The 21,365-nt window shown below is 41.0% G+C and overlaps 1 protein-coding gene across 2 annotated transcripts in view; it reads right to left on the bottom strand.

Moving 5' to 3' along the window:
* LOC132105697 (leucine-rich repeat-containing G-protein coupled receptor 4) overlaps nt 1–21,027 on the bottom strand; it is a 54,846-nt gene extending 33,819 nt beyond the window's left edge. For both annotated transcript variants that reach the window (XR_009423979.1, XM_059511008.1), the window contains exons 1-2: nt 20,739–21,027; nt 20,288–20,570 (exon numbers count right to left, since the gene is read on the bottom strand). Coding sequence is in view for 1 of the 2 variants with exons in the window: in XM_059511008.1 (XP_059366991.1) it covers nt 20,288–20,556 (269 nt within the window). In the remaining variant the exon portion in view is untranslated. The remainder of the gene's footprint in view (nt 1–20,287; nt 20,571–20,738) is intronic.
* Nucleotides 21,028–21,365: the final 338 nt, after the last annotated feature.

Here is a 21,365-nt window from a genome sequence, read left to right as displayed (position 1 = left end):
TCATGCCTGACAAATTCCTCTCCTTCTCTACACAAGAGAGAAGTCTGAGTCATATTTAAGCTCCGGCAAACTGTCTGCCATTCAAGTAGACAACTGTATGGTTTGAACCATGAAACTACAAAAAATAAAAGCGGAAAGATAAGTGAACAGATTGGTCCACAAGGTCAGTGAAAGGGACTTTTTCTTTAAGAAAGACAGGCGTGATGGCCTCATATAAGCTGTATATGAATTCAAACACTGTATTTGGATCTTTAAATGTTTGGGAAGACAGCTCTTAAAATGTTTGGGAAAAGAGTGCCGTCTGACGCAGAGCATGAGATTTAAACTCTGAGTAATGAGTTCCAGTCTAAACCCTCTTTGAACTAAACTACCTGAGATCCTAAAAAACTACAGACTTGCCCAATACTAAAAGAAGAGAAGATGACCACACACAGGCACGCATAACTTAAACCCTACAAATAAGTAAGTAAGTAAATAAAAATATTAAAAATAAAATATATTCATCAAGTCACACCAACACACAGGCAGCTCAAAGAAGCGCTACAGTTCTGGAGTCACAGAGCAAGAAGCCAATTCCCTCACGTGAGCTCTAACACAAACACTCAGCCTTGAGAGCAAACATGTCAACCCATAAAAACAATTCTGAGTCTGAGAGAAAGCAAAGGATTTACAGACAGAGAAAGACAGCAGGAATGCGAGAAAGGAAGTGTATTAAGCCGCTAATTCCACAGGAACACCATGGCTGTAAGTGTGTTCGGGCTGTGCTGATAGTTTATCTGTAATGAGATATGGACAAGGCTGAACACACCACTGATCCACACAAACAGCATACGCTGGAGTCAGACTGCAAAGTTTGCCAAGAGTAAACCATTCAAATGTAAACTCTTCACTTTTACTCAAATGCAAACTAAAACATGCTCAAATACATTACATTTTCCAATCAGAATTAACTTAACAGACTTAACAGCCCACACAAAAATTCTAATTATGTCATAATATACTCGCCCTCATTTTAATCTGAGCCCATTTAAATTTCTTTTTTGTGAGAAACACCATTTAATTTTTTTTGCAGAATATCCAGGCTGGTCTTTTCCATTTAATGACATTGGTTATAAATGGCTCCAAAAATAACAAAAAAGCACCATCATAAAAAAAGTAAAAATAAAAAATAAAAAACAATACACCAGTGATAAATCATAAACGTGAACATTATTATTTAGAAAGGATTCTGAGGAGGATTCTCAAAGAATTGTGAAAATTCTGGTTTTCACAAGCAGCACAAACGTTTGCAACAATGATAATAATTAGAAATGTTCGTTGAACACCAAACCAGCAGTGATAATAAACATCTCATTTTTTTACGTCAACATCCAGATGGAACAAAAGCAGTTGGGATTGGATTGAGATGAAGGTGGTAAATGATAATAGAGTTTTTGGGTGACCTATTTCTTTACTATAGTCTCCAAAAGTAAATTAGGAATTCGTCTATCTCAAAAATGAACATAAAACGTTCAAAACTTTTCCTGACTGTAAATCCCGCAATTTTCCAGTACTCTCATTAAAACATAATAATCTGCAATGATCTAAATTACGCAAGTTCATTGTATGTACGATCAAAATTGAAGTTAACAGTCTACGTCAGTCTGCTACAAAAATTTAAGATGTACTTTTACATTTACAAAAACAAACAAACTGGTGAGAAGGAAACATTCCTCCACTAAAGAAGGATAAGCTATCAGAATATTTGCCAATATCTGACATTAATCAGCTGATAACTCAAACAGCTTAAAATAGCAGTTGTTTAATACAAAATGCTTGCCAATATGTGACAGTTAGTGCTGTCCAGATGTAAAAGAAAGCATTTGACAGGATCACCTTAATGTAAGTTGCCTCTCATAAGGGTTGGATACTGACACCATTTAGAAAAACCAGTGCATCTTATGGCCAGCAAGTTCTTTTTCACAGTACTCCAACACAAACTGGTCCATGCCTTCCTTCTCTTTCTCTCTGGAGAGGTAAGCTGAGCTGGATGGAAGCTTGATGGGAACAAAACCCAAATAAAACCAGTTTTCTGGGAAGCCATTTCACATTCCAGTGAGACCAGAGAGGCTTCCCACCTTCCAGCAAGAGTGTGTGTACAGACCTGTCTATGGCTGCACCTATTTGCGTGTCTGTGTGTGTTGTGACACTAAGAGACAGAATGTGTAGGCCTGTGTGCGCGTGACGCTTTCCCAGTTCATCTCACTCAGTATACCCTTCTGTTTATCGTTCGGCCCATCTTTCTCCCTCTATTTCTCTGTCCATCCTTCCCCTTCATTTCTTTCCACTGATCCTCATCCTGTCATTTGTCTGGTGTCCATTGGAAAAAGACGATGTGATGGGAGACAGGCGTTTCTAATGCAGCAGATGGCCTTCTTCGAGGCTCCACCAGGAAGCTCACATTAAACAAACCCATTAACTGCCAAGGCAACCTCCCTGCATCCCAACAACACTATTGACCAGACATGGGGACTTGTGACTTGGACTCGAGTCGACTCGAGACGCTATTTTTATGACTTGTGACTTGACTTGACAAAAAATAAAATACTTGAGACTTGACTCGGACTTGGAAGTTAAAGACTCGGGACTTGACTTGACTTGAGACACGATGACTTGAATGACTTGAGTGTTAATCACATCATGTTTTCAGTTTGAATATAAAATATATAAATTATTTTTAAAAATAAAATTGATTACTCAGCTGGAGCGCAGGCTGAGAATCGCATTGTCATGACTGGACCAGGACACTACATCAGTCATGCCCTCTCTACCTTACGCACACCACGCCCACTTAGATCAGATATCACATCAGATCAACATCTCAGCTTGAGGGGTACAGAGGGTCATCGCTTTTGTCGTCAATAATTCGCGCCTAAAAATGCGTGGAAATCGCTAGGCGCGCCGCTTTCTCCTTGTTTCCAGAGCGCTCGGGCAGTTGCGGCCCTGAGGCGTCTGCCGTTGCTAAGCAACCATGACGCGCTCTCTCCATGAAGACGCGGGAATTTCAGCAAAGGATAAATGGATTTGCAGCACTAAAAATCGCTTGCAGAAGCTCTGCTACCAAATTTATTTCAAAATGGCAATCCATATACAGCTATGATCAGCTGTTCCTTCATCTTGGCTGAGCTTTCAACGTTGTTAGGGGAAAGGATGAAGCTGATTGGTTGGTTCTTGTCACATGACCAGCGGTGCGCTTACGGCTCTCTGAAAAGTTGAGATGTTTTTAACTCGATGCGGTGCGGACGCGATTGGAAAAAACGATAGCGCGCATACCGGTGGCGCATACATGGTGGGATAGGCCACATCGTGCTCGGCTTGCAGACAAGACTCTCTCGAATCTTATATTTGCAAGTGCAATACCTTGTAATAGAGGTAATGACTTACTGATATACTCTGAGAGAGAGTGTGTGTGTGTGTGTGTGTGTGTGTGTGTGTGTGTGTGTGTGTGTGTGTGTGTGAGTGAGTGAAACACACTCGTGCTTCACCTGATGAAGGAAACCCAAACTGATTCTGACTCCAATCACAACCCCAACATTCAGAAACTAATTGACAAAAAGCTGAAGTATAATTATGATGAAAAATGAAAAAATGAATTTGAGCTCCAAACCAAACTCCAGTGTTATTCGGCCCTAAACAGAACCACAAAACTGGCAAATTACTTATCACACAAGCAATTAAAAGAAAGACAAATCCTTTTAAAATATCGACTCAGTGATCATGATTTGGAAATAGAGATTGGTAGACATAAAAGATCCTGGCTACCGAGAGAAGAGAGACTGTGCAAACACTGTGAGCTGAATCAAACAGAGGATGAGAAACACTTCCTTCTTGTCTGTCCCAAATACAGCACTACAAGAGAAACATTCTTCCCACAGTTTGAAGCTTTGAATCGTTCATTCTTGTCTCTAAATGACTCAGAGAAACTACTCTATATACTTGGAGAGAATGAGACGGCAGTCACACTAGCTGCTAAATATTTATACACCATACACACCATACGAAAGGGATAATTTATTGTATTCAACTGTTTTATTTGATATTCTTAATTTTATATAATTACTATTATTAATATTAGAAATAGTATCTGCTGTTGCTATTTTTATTGTATTGTATTTTATTGTAATCATATTTTATATTTTATTCTGTATCTAAATGCTTTGGCAATACTATAACTCAAATGGCATGCCAATAAAGCAACTTGAACTTGAGAGAGAGAGAGAGAGAGAGAGAGAGAGAGAGAGAGAGAGAGAGAGAGAGAGGAGAAATGTAAGAAAGTTTAATGTTGTATGTAAACTGTGTTTGAGGGGAAGTTGTGGCCTAATGGTTAGAGAGTCGGACTCCCAATTGAAGGGTTGTGAGTTCGAGTCTCGGGCCGGCAGGAATTGTAGGTGGGGGGAGTGCATGTACAGTTCTCTCTCCACCTCAGTACCAAGACTTAGGTGCCCTTGAGCAAGACATCGAACCCCCAACTGCTCCCCGGGCGCTGCAGCATAAATGGCTGCCCACTGCTCCGGGTGTGTGTTCACAGTGTGTGTGTGTGTGTGTGTTCACTGCTCTGTGTGTGTGCACTTTGGATGGGTTAAATGCAGAGCACAAATTCTGAGTATGGGTCACCATACTTAGCCGAATGTCATGTCACGTCACGTCGTTTGAGAGAGAGAGAGAGAGAGAGAGAGAGAGAGAGAGAGAGGTGTTCAGAGAGGAGTCTGTTGGATGTTTAGCTGTTATTTGCTTTATGGACTCAATGTTGAAAATGTAAAACATTTCAAACACTGTTGGAAGAAGTGAAAAATAAATAATTTTATGAAGTTACAATTTTGTTTGATTCCATGATGTATTTTACTGAACATGAGTATTTACAATGCAAATCCAAATTATTTTATTTTTTATTTACTGACAGTTACTTATATCTTGTCTTTTAACTTTATTAAGATCAGATTCTGCAGGTAAAATTACAATAATAAGGTGACTTGACTTGGACTTGACTTGACTTGACTTACTACAGGACTTGACTTGACTTGACTTGACATAACTTGTGACTTGACTTGACTTGACTTGCCCAAGAAAAAAATACTTGGGACTTACTTGAGACTTGAAGGTTAAGACTTGAGACTTACTTGAGACTTGCACATGTTTGACTTGGTCCCATCTCTGCTATCGACCATGAATGATCTCTAAATAATCACATGACCATCTCTCCGAACACCTACAACCTTTCATTTCTGGAAGAGGGAGATGAATTCAAGCGTGTGAATGGAGTGAGTCGGAGGAAGTGTCCGGCTGTCCTTGCAAGTCTCTCAGCTGGTTTAGACCAAACACAGTGAATCAGACTGGCTTTGACTAGAATTCAGCACTTCAATAAATTAGAGGGGCCTCTTCACTGCCTTGCTACATGCTCTGTCCTGCCTTCTCTACACATACTCTCCAGGACCCTTTTACAAGTCTAAAACTATTAAACTAAGTGATGAAAGTTAAAATTACTAAGTAGCTTAATAAATATTCATGAGCCACCACATATCATTAGTTAAAATGCATTCAAATTATAAATGCCTTGAAAATTTCATTAATGTATTTGATTTTTTTATAAACCACCTATGTTAAGCATTACAAAGGTTTTTTTTTAATGACAAATCAAAGTTTCATAAAATGTTACCAATATACACTATCCTTCTAAAATATTTTTTTTAAAAGGAATTAATGCTTTAATTTAGCAAGAATGTATTACACTGATTGGGTGAAAGACATTTACAATTGAAAATTATTTTTTTTTTTCAAATAAATTATGTTTTTTGAACAGAAGAATCTTGAAAAAATATATCAAGGTTTCTGTAAAAAAGGTTTTCAAATTTATGTTTTGCAGCATTGAAGAATGATTTCATGTGACAGCAGCGTAATGGCTGCTGAAAATTCAGCTTTACCATCGCAGAAATAAATTATATTTTACAATTTATAAAAAATGGAAAATAGATATTTTTGTTGTACTAACATTCTAAAATATTACTGTTTTTGATAGAAAATTCTAAATCAAAATTGTACTGATTTAAGACTTCTGAATGGACTTGTATTTTTACTTTTCTTAGTTGCTCAAAATGTAATTATAAAGAGCTGCTGAATGGACATGGTCAACTGAAAATGAAAAAAAAATAAAATCTGTGAAACATTGACTGTGCCCACAGTTTTTTTATTTTTGAAGAAAATATATTTTCTGTGTGTAGCTGATATAATTCTTGCAGTAGTATGCTCCTCATCTCCCCCTCCGTGTGGTGTGTAGATTTGCAACTTAAATCTCATACAAAATAATGACTGTTTTATCATTGCACGCTGTTGTCAATGTGAACATACCTTAAGCGTTTTAAACTCTGACAAAAAAGTTTTAAAGTCCTGACATAACTCTCTCTCTCTCTCTCACACACACACACACACACACACACACACACACACACAAACAAACACACACACACACACACACACACACACAAACAAAATATTGCAAACTCTTAAAAATAGCAACACAAAATGAAACATGACTGGCTTAAATATGACATGCCACACAGACAAGGAGACAGCAGAGGTTTTTGAAATGAGGAAGAAAATGATTAACTGGGAATAAATGTTTATTTTACTGCCCTCTAGAAATAATGTATCATCAGCTCAGTTTAAATAAATTCAACACATTCTGCTTTTCTGTCTCTCTCACACTCATAAACACACACAAATCATTGGCAGGGGCAGCGTGTGGACAGATGCAGGGGACCCGAGGGGGTCATCTACAGGTCAGGAAGTGTGCGGCTATAGAGCAATGATGGACCCTGTGACTCAAGATCACTGTGGGTCATGCACAGGGCAAAGAGGAAATGCCAGCCAAGTGGCACTGCGTAGGACCACGCACATTCAAACTTTCGGCGAGGAGGAGAGGTGCCATGTTAACTACTCCTTGGAATAGCTGGAAAGAAAAGACATCCACACTTCTTCAGCTGCTGGACTCTTCTCAAGGAGTCTAACCACCGGCGAACACAACACATGCAAACCTTGGATTAGAGCTCATCTCCGGTCTGACTCCTACTGGGGACTACTTTAGAGCTGAAACAACGAATCGATTTAATCGATAAAAATCGATTATTAAAATAGTTGCCAACTAATTTAGTCATCGATTCGTTGCTAAATAACTTTTATTTGCCATAAGCGGCTCATTTCGTGCATATTTCAAATCTGCGGTGACCAAAGTGTGGCAGTAATGAGCCACCGGAGGTTTTACTCAGCCAGCACAGCAGGAGAAGTAGCGAATAGCCAATAGCTGGCCTCGTTTTATGTCACGTGCTTCCCGAACAGCGTCTCTGCAGCATTTAGCGGAATATGGGAGACTGGGAGTACTTTACTTTGAGCCTTCAAAAAAGAAGAGTAACCTGTAAACTCTGCACTACTGAACTGTTTAAGGGGACGTTCACATATCGCGTCTTTTGCGCGCTCAAGTTCGTTATTTCCAACACCGCACCGCATCGAGTTAAAAACATCTCAACTTTTCAGAATGCTGCAAGTGCACCGCGGGTCATGTGACAAGAACTAACCAATCGGCTTCATCCTTCCCTGTAACAACGTTAAAAGCTCAGTCAAGATGAAAGGAACAGCTGATCATAGTTGTATATGGATTTCCATTTTGAAATAAATTTAGTAGCAGAGCTACTGCAAGCGATTTTTTGAGCTGCAAATCCATTTATCCTTTGCTGAAATTTCCGCGTCTTCAAGGAGAGAGCACGTCATGGTTGCTTAGCAAAGGCAGACGCCTCAGGGGATCTTCTGCACGAGCGCTTTGGAAAGGAGGAGAAAGCGGCGCGCCTAGCGTTTTCCACGCGTTTTTAGGCACGATATGTGAACGGCCCCTAAGACTTTTATTTTTATTTATTTACATTGCTTTTTAACAGTTAACATTTAAAGCTTTACAAACATGTTCTGTGATCAGTTTGTCGTTTAACAGTTCAAAATTCAGTCGTGCAGCCTAATTATGACTGAATGAGAGAGGTAAATGTTTAAAGATATTTGAAATGCACTTTTTTTCTAAGTATTCACTGCTCTTTTTCACACAGCAGGTTTTTTGTGTGTGACTGTCCAATTTTTTTTTTCTGTTCAACCTTCTGATGGATTTTACTTTAAATTGTGAGTTCCATTCAGGTTTCATGCCACTGGCACTTTATTCGAAGGATTGTTTACAATTTCACAGCAAAAGCTATAAAGCTGTTTCCCAGTAAATAATAAAATACAACGCACTGCAATTTTATTCTGTTTTATCCTTATTCTTCGTGAAAATATGTTCTGAAAGATTCCTTAATAAGCTTCGTTCGGGATGTTAAACTACTTTAGGAGCTCTAAGGACTGCCATGGTGAAAACATTATTTTAAATCTCCTTGTGAAATTTGCTAGAGTATGGGTCAGTGTTCTGATTGCAGAAGAGTTCGACAAAGGATTACTAACACAATAAAACAACTCCAGGTATATTTTTGATTAGGATATGACAGTGCAAAATGGTTAAAATCTCTTAAAAATCTATGCTGAAGGATAAAGACCATTTATTAATAATTTACTTGGGGAAAAAATGGGAAAAACTAAAATATAAGTACATAAACCGATTAATCGATTAATCGTAAAAATAATCGACAGATTAATCGATTATCAAAATAATCGTTAGTTGCAGCCCTAGACTACTTGTCAGTCCACTAATCCAGTCTTCATGATTCCTCACAGCAGAGCGGACATTTGGTGGATATTTTCTCCACATGGGACGAAATCCACGGAACAAGGGCATGGCCAATAAGGCCTGATTTGAGGTCTGAGTGCTGCATGTGTAAACATCCCCAATGCTTTAAGAAATTCTGGCAGCCTAACAGTCTCTCTCTTTGTCCCACACCCACCGTTTCTGAGTGAGAGAAAAGCACTAACGAGTCTCTCTAATCATCATAAGTCATCATTCATGCTCATCAAAAATAGAGGGAAGAGAAAGAAAACCACCAAGCCACCAAGAAGGAAAAGACAGAGCGACAGATTTTATTAGGTATGTGAATCACAAAGATCTCAACCATTTCAGCTCAATTCCACTTAAAGTTTTCAGTTCTATTAGGGTTCTTTCATGATTTCAATTTTGTTCGCACCTGGGTTTGATTGATGACAGAGTTCGGTACGTTCGGATTATGTGAATGCTGTCTTTCAAACTTGGGAATTATTATACCGGAGTCTGCTTAAAATGGGTGGTCTGGGGTACCTTTTCTGACGAGCGTGACTGACACGGTGCAAGCAGAGAGCTGTACATTTCATTTATATTCACTTTTAGCGTTCTTTAGAGCATTCACTGTACATTCATAAGACAGACATAAATATAAAAGTGAAAAGAGCAAAGCTAGCAATTTTGCCGCCTTCTTCTGCACCGTCATTACTAAGCAATGGGGTTATCACAAAGCTGGCCTTATCACACACAATTCACGATCAACTCTCATTTCCCCTGCTACTGTTTCTGCTTTCGGAGGAGCAGGTGATCCCGATGACACATGGACATATTGAAACATTTCTTCCCTTCTGTCCTACAGTATTCATAACCCTGGACATTTCACACATTTACACTTATTTTGATGTGCTGTCTTTGTCTTGTCTTTATTTTTTATTTATTTATTTATTTGGGGTTAGTCGGCTTTCAGGGTTTAGATGCTGCTCCGGTCAAACTGTCACAGTGTCTGGGTTGTGTTCCCTGGGTTTCCACTAGGTGTCCTCAGTTCCCACGGTGTTTATCATATTATCACTTCCTGTCTCCTTATTTGGTCACCTTTCTCCTTGTTTAGTTAATTGATTGTTCCCCACCTGTCTCCTGTTTCCCCATTATCCTTTTGTGTATTTATACCTGGTCTGTCTGAGTCTTAGTCATGGAGTCTTAGTCATGCTTAGTCTCGTTGTATGTGAGATACAGTTCATGTCTATTGTTTTTCCGTCTTGATCTTGCCTTGTGTTTTGTCTGTTCCTTGTCTATTGGATATTCTGGTTTTGACCCTGCCTGGACTGTTTACCCCTTTGGATTACCCCTTAATAAATATCATACCCGCACTTGGATCTCTCCGTGTTTCTTGTATCACCACACGTGACAGAAGGACTCCATCACAGGATGATCCAGCGGTATGTCTGCTTATATCTCCTCCCCAGCCACAGAGCGGGAGAGGAACGGATTTGAGGGAACTCGCCTGGTGGTTTTCCGGGGGACCAGGGGAGGTCGCCGAGGAGGGAGTGGTCGAGAGGAGATTCAGCACCGCTCTCAACCATGGCCTCCCTTCGACCCGGGGCTCGTGTGGGATGGATCAGAGCCACCGTCTCACCATGGCGGACGGAGAGGGGAGAGGAAGTGCATGTCCACCACGGTGGCGCCACTGCCCATGATTGCCGCGAGTCCAGCGCCACGGTGCAAAATGGCCGCCAGCTCAGCGCCAACTCCCAAGAAGGCCGCTGACTCATTCTTGGATTATTTCGCTACGCTGTCCAAGATCCTAGAGATTCCCAAGACGATTAACGTCATGGCTGGTGAGCCAGCGCCTCAGCACAAGATGGCTGCCAGCCCAGAGCCACAGCACAAGATGGCCGCCAGCCCAGAGCCACAGCACAAGATGGCCGCCAGCCCAGAGCCACAGCACAAGATGGCCGCCAGCCCAGAGCCACAGCACAAGATGGCCGCCAGCCCAGCGCCACAGCACAAGATGGCCGCCAGCCCAGCGCCACAGCACAAGATGGCCGCCAGCCCAGCGCCACAGCACAAAATGGCCGCCAGCTTGGAGCCACAGCACAAGATGGCCGACTCAACGCCTGAGTCTCCAGACAAGGTGTCACTGACTCGCCATCATAGAGGGCGGAGGAGGAGGAGACAGGCGTCTACCGTTCCTCAAAGCCCAGAGGACGTTCCCGAGTCGGTGCCCGATGCTGTTCCGGAGGCCGAGGCGGTGCCCGATGCTGTTCTGGAGGCCGAGGCGGTGCCCGAGGCTGTTCCGGAGGCGGTTCCGGAGGCCGAGGCGGTGCCCGATGCCGTTCCGGTGCCCGATGCCGTTCCGGTGCCCGATGCCGAGGCGGTGCCCGATGCCGAGGCGGTGCAAACTCCGTGCCATCCTGCGTTAAACTGTAAATTCCGTTTTTATGACTGGATTTCGCGATTCCCTCCACGTTTTCTGCATCGCGGAAATCATAGGGCGGCCCTAGTTGTGGTATGCCAGCTCTATCTTGCAATGGACACACGCCACGACATTCTCTTTACGTTTGCCCGCGCCCTCAAATCAAAACACTGCTGACTCCTTGCAGTATGCGACTTCCATAGACAGTAAAAGAAATGGACACAGCGACCCCATTGGATTCAACGGAGAAAAATGAAGTCAATTAGAAGCACGCACTTCCTGGGGGTCAGGCGTACTGCGCAGACTCAAACTGAGTTTGATGACGTAGATGTCACGTGAGCAACCTGTAAGTCTTCTAATCGCTGTGCCAAGAGAAATCTGAATCACCCACCGAATCTTGCAGAGAAGGCGAGCATGAACAAGAGCAAATTTTGGTAAGTATTCTGATTAATTATCGTCCTTGACCTTATGCCTCCACGTCCCCCCGATTGCCTCATAGACTTTAAAAGATTGCCTGCGAGCTTCTCCTCCTGTCCATATGGTAATTTCTCTACTGTGCGACAGAGAGTCGCTGGTTATGACGCAATCGTTAGCCTTTTACAAAAACTGCTTCTACGGGACTATAACGTAAGATACAAGGTAATGGAGCCTTTTATACATTTTCGTGTTTCTTTAGAAATAATTAATGGACAAATGGAGTATTTAAACGCCTCAGATGTTAAGTTATTCGCTGTCAAAGTGAGGCCAAAATGAATGGGAGTCAATGGAATGCTAACAACAGGTCGGGGTCCGCTAGCCAATGGCGGCGCCCAGGGGTGCTTCAAAAAATATGAAACCCTGCCCCCCTGGCGACTTCGGACGCAGCGCTTGTGGCTCCTTCCACTTTGTGGGTGACTTCAATGCGTTGTCACATTAAAAAAATCATTGCGAAAGAACATGACGTGAGATTTAAAATAAATTAAAAGAGTCTTCTAAGGCAGAGGAATTTGCCTCGATCATTTTTTGTAATCGAGTTACTCGAGGAATCGTTTCAGCCCTAGATGATGACATTGGCAGTGGCGAGCGGGGGTGAGGTGTGCCCGAAGCGTGAATCCTAATGATTCCTAAAACCATGTCTACACCAGATGCGAACAGCATGGTGCAATAAAATAATATAGAATCACTGATCTATAATAGAGATTCATTATATATAGATCAGTCAATAGAACTCACTATATAGTCAGTGATGCTGTCTACACTGGATGTGGCACGGCATGACACAAAAAATCCCTGACAATAAACTGCTGCCGCCTTCTATTTATGAGCTGCTGACACAAATTACTAATGATTTTCAACAATCCCTTTGCCAAATGTCCACTCTCTTCCCAACAAAATAAACAAACTTCTTCTGCTCTCTCCGATAAATAATGATTTCTCACACTTTGCTGCTCGGTGTTTCACAGAAACCTGGCTAAATGATGCCATTCTGGACAGCGTGCTCCATCTGCCCAGCTTTCAGCTGTTTAGAGCAGATCCCAACGCAGAATCAGCAGGGAAATTGCACGGCGGCGGGACATGCTTTTACATCAGTGAACGGTGGTGTACAGATGTAACTGTGTTAAAGAAGATGTGCTGTCCTGATGTAGAAGTGCTATTCATTAACTGCAAGCCGTACTATTTTCCGCAGGAGTTTCACTTATTCAGTCTTGTGAGTGTTTACATTCCTCCGCAAGCGCACGTGAGCTCAGCCTTACAGAAACTCGCTGATCAGATCACAGAGACAGAACAACAACACTCAGACTCTGTTTTAATCATTCTTGGGTACTTTAATAAAGCAAATCTTTCCCGTGAACTGCCTAAATACAGACAGCATGGTATATGTCCCACCAGAGACAGTAATATACTGGATCACTGTTACACCACAATAAAGGATGCATATCACTCTGTTCCACGAGCATATTTGGGACTGTCTGATCACTGCCTAGTTCATCTTATACCAACCTACAGGCAAAAACTTAAATCTGCTAAACCTGTAGTAAAGACTGTAAAGAGATGGACCAGCGAAACAGAGCAGGATTTACAAGCTTGTTTTGACCTCACTGATTGGAGTGTTTTTGAAGCTGCTACCACCGATCTGGACAAACTCACAGAGACTGTAACATCCTATATTAGTTTTTGTGAGGATATGCATTCCAACCAGGACTTATTTAACATTCAACAATGATAAGCCATGGTTTACAGCAAAACTCAGACATCTTCGTCAGGCTAAAAAGGATGCCTACAGAAATGGGTATTGTACAATCAGGCCAGGAACACACTGAATAACGAGATCAGAGCTGCTAAAAGGACCTACGCTAAAAAGTTGGAAAAGTTCCAATGACTAAAAAGTCCACTTCCAATGACTCAACTTCAATGTGGAAAGGTCTGAGAACCATCACAAACTACAAGACACCATACCCCTGCACTGAGGCAAATCAACAACTTGCTAACAACCTGAATGAGTTTTATTGTAGATTTGAAACCCCTCACACCCATTCTGACCATCTCTCTACACAACCGTTAACATCTCCTGCAATCCCCCTCTCCCCACCTCTTGCTCTTCAAATCAGTGAGGATGATGTGCGAAAGTTCTTCAGGAAAAACAAAAGAAGAAAGGCACCAGGCCCAGATGGGGTTACACCAGCCTGTCTAGATTTTGCAATATTTATCTCTATATTAACATATTTGTAATTTTTTTTTTTTGTGTGTTGCTGTTGTCTCTGTGTACTGGAATCTTGTGTCACTAAAATAAATTCCTTGTATGTGCAAGCATACTTGGCAATAAAGCTCTTTCTGATTCTGGTTCTGATCTGACAAGAATGGAAACTGTGGGAATCAGTAGAATTAAGTGCAATCCCCCACAATCCCGAAATTCAAGCCCTGGTAGTTAAATGTCTGGGACTCTAAATGGATACACAATGTTGATCTTGAAAAAATGCAGTCACAGACATTCATGAGGCTTCACTTTTAACGGCTGAGGGATCATTTGCCAGAACTCTGAACAGAGGGCCCTCTTCTCCTCCAGAGCTCTTCTCATGACCTGTGTGTGTGTGTGTGTGTGTGTGTGTGTGTGTGTGTGTGTGTGTGTGTGCGCGCAGGTATGACTGAAAGCTGCCTGTGTTCATGTACATAAAACAACCTTTATCCTGAACTATCCCAATTCACCTCATAACATCAGTTCTATAAATCATTTGTGCATTACTGAGGTATACGTCTTCAGATGAAGCATTGCACTGGTTCAACTAAACAATTTTCAACAAATAATTTTATCTGACAGATTCGACGAAACTGTGTGACTTTCTCTGGTGGTGTTCTCAAAAAAAAAAAAAAAAAAACAACGACAAACTTTTATCCTCCGTTTCATATTAAATCTCCCAAAAAAGCTCATTACCTTACAGTCACTTTCTGTCACGTACCCCCTGACTGCACAGAAATTGTATTGTCTTTGGAGGTGAATGTGAAAATAAGCCATCACTAATCGCTCTATACATTCAGACAGGGAAAGGTGTGGAGGAATTGGGCAGCCGGTTCCATCTGACTGAGCTTGTAGACATGCAACCCTTCTCACAGCCTTTAAGATGGAAAAGAACATGGCGTCTCTGTTTTGTTAATGGGACACAAAGGCACATTCCAGCTCCTCAATGCTGAAGGGCTTTACTGAGGCTGAGACAAGAGTGGGCTAATGCCGTGTGGACAGACCTTTAAGGGGGGATATCCCCACTGCACTAAACCAATGCGCGCGCGCGCGCACACACACACACACACACACACACACACACACACACACACACACACACACACACACACACATACACACACACATAAACATACACAATGGAAATTCTTTCAGCCAGGGTGAGGGGACACCAAAAACAGGCAAGGTAGACTGAAAAGTATCAAAGGCCAAAAGTAAAGAACTACAAAGGACATGCCATTGAATCGGAAAAAAAAGACATAGTTTAAACTTACTGGATAAGAACAAGACAAGTAATGGAAGAAGTGAAAAAGCTAGGAAAATGTAAAAATATATATATATATATATTTTTTAAGATAATTTTAGTCAGTAACAAGGTTACTGTATCTTTATGCTGATAAAGTAAATAACAGAAGTCAAAAAACTAACAACAATTACAAAAATTAAGACATTTACAACCTTAGAAATAAAGGTTTCAGAAGGGGTTTTTGCAATGATGCCATATACACTCCTAAAAATAAAGGTTCCTAATTGGCATTGATAGCTCCATGAAGAAACCTTTAAATCTACTGAACCTTTCAGTTCTTAAAAGAACATATTAATAATCTAAAGAACCTTTTCCACTGTAAAATACCTTCTGTAGAATGAAAAGGTTCCATTGATGTTAAAGGTTCCTTAAGGAACCAAAAATAGCAATTAAGAATTTTCATTTTTAAGGGTGTAATAAAATAAAAGACAAAAATTATCAAATAAATTCAAGTAATACGTTTTTAACAACATCAGATACGCATATCTGCTCTCTCCCTATACAACATAACAGACAAATGTTTATGAGGTGCTTGTTAAAACACTATGAAGGTCATTTGATCGAAAGTAGAGTGTAATAAGCTATGAACCACTTGCATTGGGAGTTAAGTATATAGTTACATCCGCCCATACAGCTCAGTCAAGGTCAAAGTTTCCCTGGTGTGGAGCGATACTACAGTGCATATTTGTTTCTTAAGCCGGTGCTAAGTCTCTCGCTTGCCCTGCTTCGATACTCCGCCTAAACATAGTATGATTAACCTGAAGCATTGCGCAACAACCTGTTGAAGTGAGCAAACTACACTAATCCCACAAGACAGAGGGCTGCTATCAGGACTAGGAGAATAATGATCAACCAGACTGTGTCTACTCTCTTTCTCTAACACTTTTATACATTGCCCTCCCTTTCCTTTTCTCTGACCCTTCGAATGCTGATGTACTCCATATTTTTCTTTTTCACTTTACCAGTTTTGAAACTTCAACTCCCTCCCTCTATTGTCCTTTCTCTCGCTAATTCTCCAGTTCTGTTCTTCTCTGCGGGGAGAGACAGTGTGGCGACAGCTGAAAGCAACCCAGAGGACGGGCAGAGAGAACTGCCCTACTATTATCAATTACATAAATAAATACCAGAAATGCAGTTAAGCGTGCAGCAGGCCCATGCAGCCGGATGCAGCTATGTGGCTGGAACGGTGGCAGCACATTTCACAGCTCATGACTATTACTGCATAGACTGACTGACAGATGTCCCGTCATCTGCTCAACATCACCCACGGATTGATCAGCAATGTGCGTTTAATAAAAAACAGGGCTCTGCTAAAACACAAACTGTTCACATACAGACAATGTTCATCACTAAAAGAGATTTCAGAATAAACTCTCATACCAAATCATGATGAATCAGAAGTAGTGACAGATTTTTTTCCACATTATGACACATCTGTGTAACAAATGAATCAAAAAAAAGAAAAAGAAATTAATTTCATGCCAACTCTAAACAATACAATATAATTTATGTGGCCTGCTAGTCATTTTTTTCATATTGGTCAATAAGCACACCAACGTGATTTTTATAATGATAGAACTGCCTAACAAAATGTTTCACATGTTTAAAAAAACAAACCGGAGGGTTAGCATCCTGCTGAAGCCTATTACATGCAGTCCCCATTTGCATATAATTCACTGATATCAAGGATGGCCACTGCCACCACTAGTGTTAACTCTGTGGCTTTATTTCTGGCTTTATCGCTTCTCCAGACTGGACTTAGCTTGGCATTGGGTTACATGCTGCAGCTTGGCAAAGATATTTCAAGAGCCCGGTCAAGCTGTTTTGAAAATGTACGGGCTCCAAGAGAGAGCTGCAGAGTAAACACTTGCCTCCAGACGCGTTTCTTTCTTTGGCAGAAAAGTACCACACTTAATGACAACAGAGTGAAAACACAATAAATGCTGGTAAAGTGTAATGAGGGATGTGATTCACGCATGCCACAGACAGCGGCTCTGGCTTAGCCCAGCAATAAACCAGTCTTTTTTTATAAAGACAGATGAAAAAACTGATAAAAATAATTCTAATAAAAAAGTTCTCAAAGTGAACCAGGGAGACATCAAACTAATAGTGGGCGGTATGACCAAAAATTATTATCAAGGTATTTTTCAAAATTATACCAGTTTCACGGTATATGACGGTATTTATTTATTTTTTTCCGTGCATGACCAGGTGTAAACCACATTTTATACTGACTGAGAGGAAATAGTCTACTGCAGTAGATTTACTTAGAATTTACTTACCCTATTTTACTGTCATGAGTGAATATCATAGAAACATTCCACTCTAAATAGTGACAAAACACGACCCATTATTACATGTTAACCTCATTTATAATCGTGACATCGTCTGACAAAATCAACATGCATATACAGTAGATGCATGTTGAGTGGCTATGCGGTGGTTTTGGCTATATTACTTTTTTGTCTCATGCAGCGCACTGCCTGAGTCTGAGTAACAAAAAAATAAAATAATTTTTTTTGCATAATATTACCAGACAAGCTATGCTCATATTTATAATTCCAAACAGTCAGTCAGTGTTTTGTACTCATTTATTGAGTCGGCTGCAGTACGGCCAGCTGAAAGCGATGCTTCTCTGCTGCTCAATGCACAGAACAGACACAGAGAGACACTGAGCCGGGAGAGTCAGACCTCACGCTCGATGGGCAGCACTGGTGACATCTTCTAACTGAATCATAGATAAGGTTTATCCAAAAAACTCACTAGGTTTGTCAGTATATACATTATATGGAAAAAAGCCACTAAAAGCATCTGAAAGTTTCTAAATCTAGTGAGCTGATGGCAGCAGACAGTGGATATGTGTGGTGGTCAGTGGATATTGTGGACGAGTTCTTCTGTGTCATCACGTTCTACTAGTTCTACAGCTTCAGTTTCGGAACTTTCACACTTAGTGACACATACAGCTGTGTCCTCGCCACAGTGCAACAGTGAAAAGAGACCCCTCTCAAATGCAATCCGAACATTTCTTACACAACACCGATATTGCGGTATTTTACAAATTCACATCATAAGAAAAATAAACACCGGTATTCAGTATGAACCGGTATAACGTCCAGCACTACATCAAACCATGCACAGTTGATGCGAGGGCTCCATTAATACTGACCAAAGGAGTCAGCATCAAGAATTAAGGCCTGTTCACACCAAGGATGATAAATATAATGATAACTACAAAGTTTTAACAATCATTCTAATTCTTTAAGAATAAGGAAGTCAACACTCCAGCTGTAATAATAACAACACAGAAAAACAATGCCACTGAGTTTCATACCAATTTTTTCCTGCTGATGAACACACGACAATCAATCAGAAAGAATCCACCTGAGTTTAATGAGTTTGAGCAATTAATTTGGCAGATGGCACAAATGCTTCTACTATCAAAAAGAAAGTTACCATGCATTTATGTGGACGCTAATACAGTTAGCGTTATAGTTATAGTTCTATGTGTGAATTAACCCTAAAGGCTGATTTATATTTGTGCGTCTGACCTACGCCATAGGCTATGCATCAGTTTTCATTTATACTTCTGCGTCGTTGTCCGCGTCAACGTGCAGTACACATGCAGACTGCTAGTCGTGTTGCTAATGTAACCTGCAGTTCCACGACAAAAGCCAAATAAGAAGCGGCTTGTCAGAGAAACATTATAGCCTTGACGGCGGCAAATAAATATCAAATCATTATTTAAAACTACAAAAAGGAGATTACAATGGAACAAGAGAAGATGGAATTCTTTCAATCTCCACAAGGACTTGTACCACGGCAGATCAACATTGTTAGTCACAGACAAATAGTGATGTATAATGCTGTGTAGTATAATAAATAATAAGACACTTGTTCTTTGCAGTGTTTTATTTTATATAAGAAGGTGTAACATTAAAATATATTAAAGTGCACATAAACTCACACAAAACTCAAGCATATACGGAGGGAGGGGTACTAGCAGACCAAACTCAGAGATTGCGGTCCACGTAGAATTGATGCGCTGTTAAGATTTTTGGAGAGGTGCACGTCAGGCTACGGCGTACTACACATAGCCTACAGCGTAGGTTCGACGCAGAAGTATAAATCAGCCTTTAGTCAGTAATGATGTTACCATGGCAATCATGGTGAGTTGCTTGACAGTAATTATACACACTTTAAATTGAATTACTTCTAGTTTTTAATATAAGAGGCCTAACTTGATTATCTGTGAAATCCAAAGTTATTCAAAAATTAAGAAATTGTAATGGTAAAAAATAATTGAGAAAGATATAATACTAGTGTCTGTTATGCACTAAAACTCAGCAGCAGACTGCTGAGAAAGTCATTTGTGGACAGCACTATTCATAGAAAAGCACCCCAACTCACCTCAAAATATAAATAACTGGCACAATATCTACCGTTTTATATTGCATGGGTATAAAAGCAGGCTGGTGAGGTTTTAAAGGCTGCCTGTAGTTATTAATGGATGAGCAGCCCTCTCTATATCACCAGTCTGGGCCATACCTCATTCAGTCTGCTACACTCACACAAAGTACCCAAAAGCAGCACAAGATGGACTTTGAGCTACAAAGCCAAAAATCTCTCCAATGACTTTCAGTCTGAAAACAAATGCCAGACTTTTTCATATAGAAGACATTTATCTAAATGCAACAATCATACTTCTCGATGTGGATTTCCACCTCTAATCTTTAATATTTGGTTACATTCTTTCTTACAGCTATGCTGTGAATGAAAGGCTATACAGGTGTGTTTCTGAGTTACAGGACTGTTTCTTGTGGTTTGATATTACATGATCAATGATCTTACTTGACTTTGGAAAACAATTTTAGACTTGTTGTAGACCAGTTGTTGTTAGTTTGTGTAACTGCATGAAGTGCATGTGTCATTATTTTGGAGGATTACTACATGGTGTTTCTGCAGTAATTCGTTATAGAAGCGTGTAACATAATGGACACTGAAACCCGTTTTGAAAAGGGAGCCAAACATTTCTAGGCTTATACATACAGAATGCACTTGTTCCCAGCATGCACTTGATTATTAAACGTTACTGTGGTGACTTACAGGTAATATGTGAACGCGCTGAGGCCGGTGGGGACGGTAGTCAGTCCTCGTCCGGAGCAGTCCGCTCCTCCGTCTTCGTCGCAGCGGCACGGCGGAGAGCATGTGGCCGGAGTGGACGGTCCCTCTCCCGCAGCAGCAGCAGCACAACACCACAACCCCAGCATAAGCATCCGGGCGGCCAGCAATGCCATTACTCTCCTCCTTTCGACCCAAAAGACCCTCGAAACAAATGCGTGGTGTTTGTTTCGCCAGCACACCGAGGTGTTCATAGTTCCTTTTTTACCTAAAAACAAGTACGATATCAGACTCTAGGAAGACTTAGACGTGATGTGGGCGAGCTAACGGACTTAAATGAAGCTACAGCACGTCTTATTGTTGATAGTGCCCCAAAAGAAACGTTATGCTACCTGCTTTTCTTTCAGTCTTGATCGGTGTAAATAAGTGCTCTTACCTAATGCCCGCGAACGATGAGCAGATCGGGCCAGTCAACGGTCATTCTGCGCGGCGTATCGAGCCTCGTGCCTCCAAAAACACACCAAATAAACACCTTTAGCTTGGATTCCCGGGTCTAAACAAACGGGGCCCCAGACTGTCCTGATTCGCTAAGCGTCCGCTTCCAGGAAAACACTCACAAAACCGCGACGAAACACGGCGCTTACAACAGTATTTTCACTCTCTCCCTCTCTGGTTTGTTTCCTGTAGAAAACACGTCTCTCTCTCTCTCTCTCTCTCTCTCTCTCTCTCTCTCTCTCTCTCTCTCTCTCTCTCTCTCTCTCTCTCTCTCACACACACACACACACACACACACACACACACACACACACACACACACACACACACACACACACACACTCTCTGCAGGACAGGACAGTGAGGTGCTGAATATGTTAATACGAACCTATATTAATGATTTTTCAGCTGTATGGTATGAAACTGAAGGCAAGAAAACTTATGACTGTAAAATATTCAAAAGCTTTATTTATATACGGTGACAAGAAACAGATTAAATAATAATAATAATAATAATAATAACAATAATAATAAAAACTTGGGGGGGGGGGGGGCGTAAAACAATGTG

The sequence above is a fragment of the Carassius carassius genome, chromosome 2, assembly GCF_963082965.1.
Source record: "Carassius carassius chromosome 2, fCarCar2.1, whole genome shotgun sequence".
NCBI lineage: Eukaryota > Metazoa > Chordata > Actinopteri > Cypriniformes > Cyprinidae > Carassius > Carassius carassius.
Note: the sequence above shows the minus strand (reverse complement) of the source record. Positions and strands in the feature narration are given on the sequence as shown.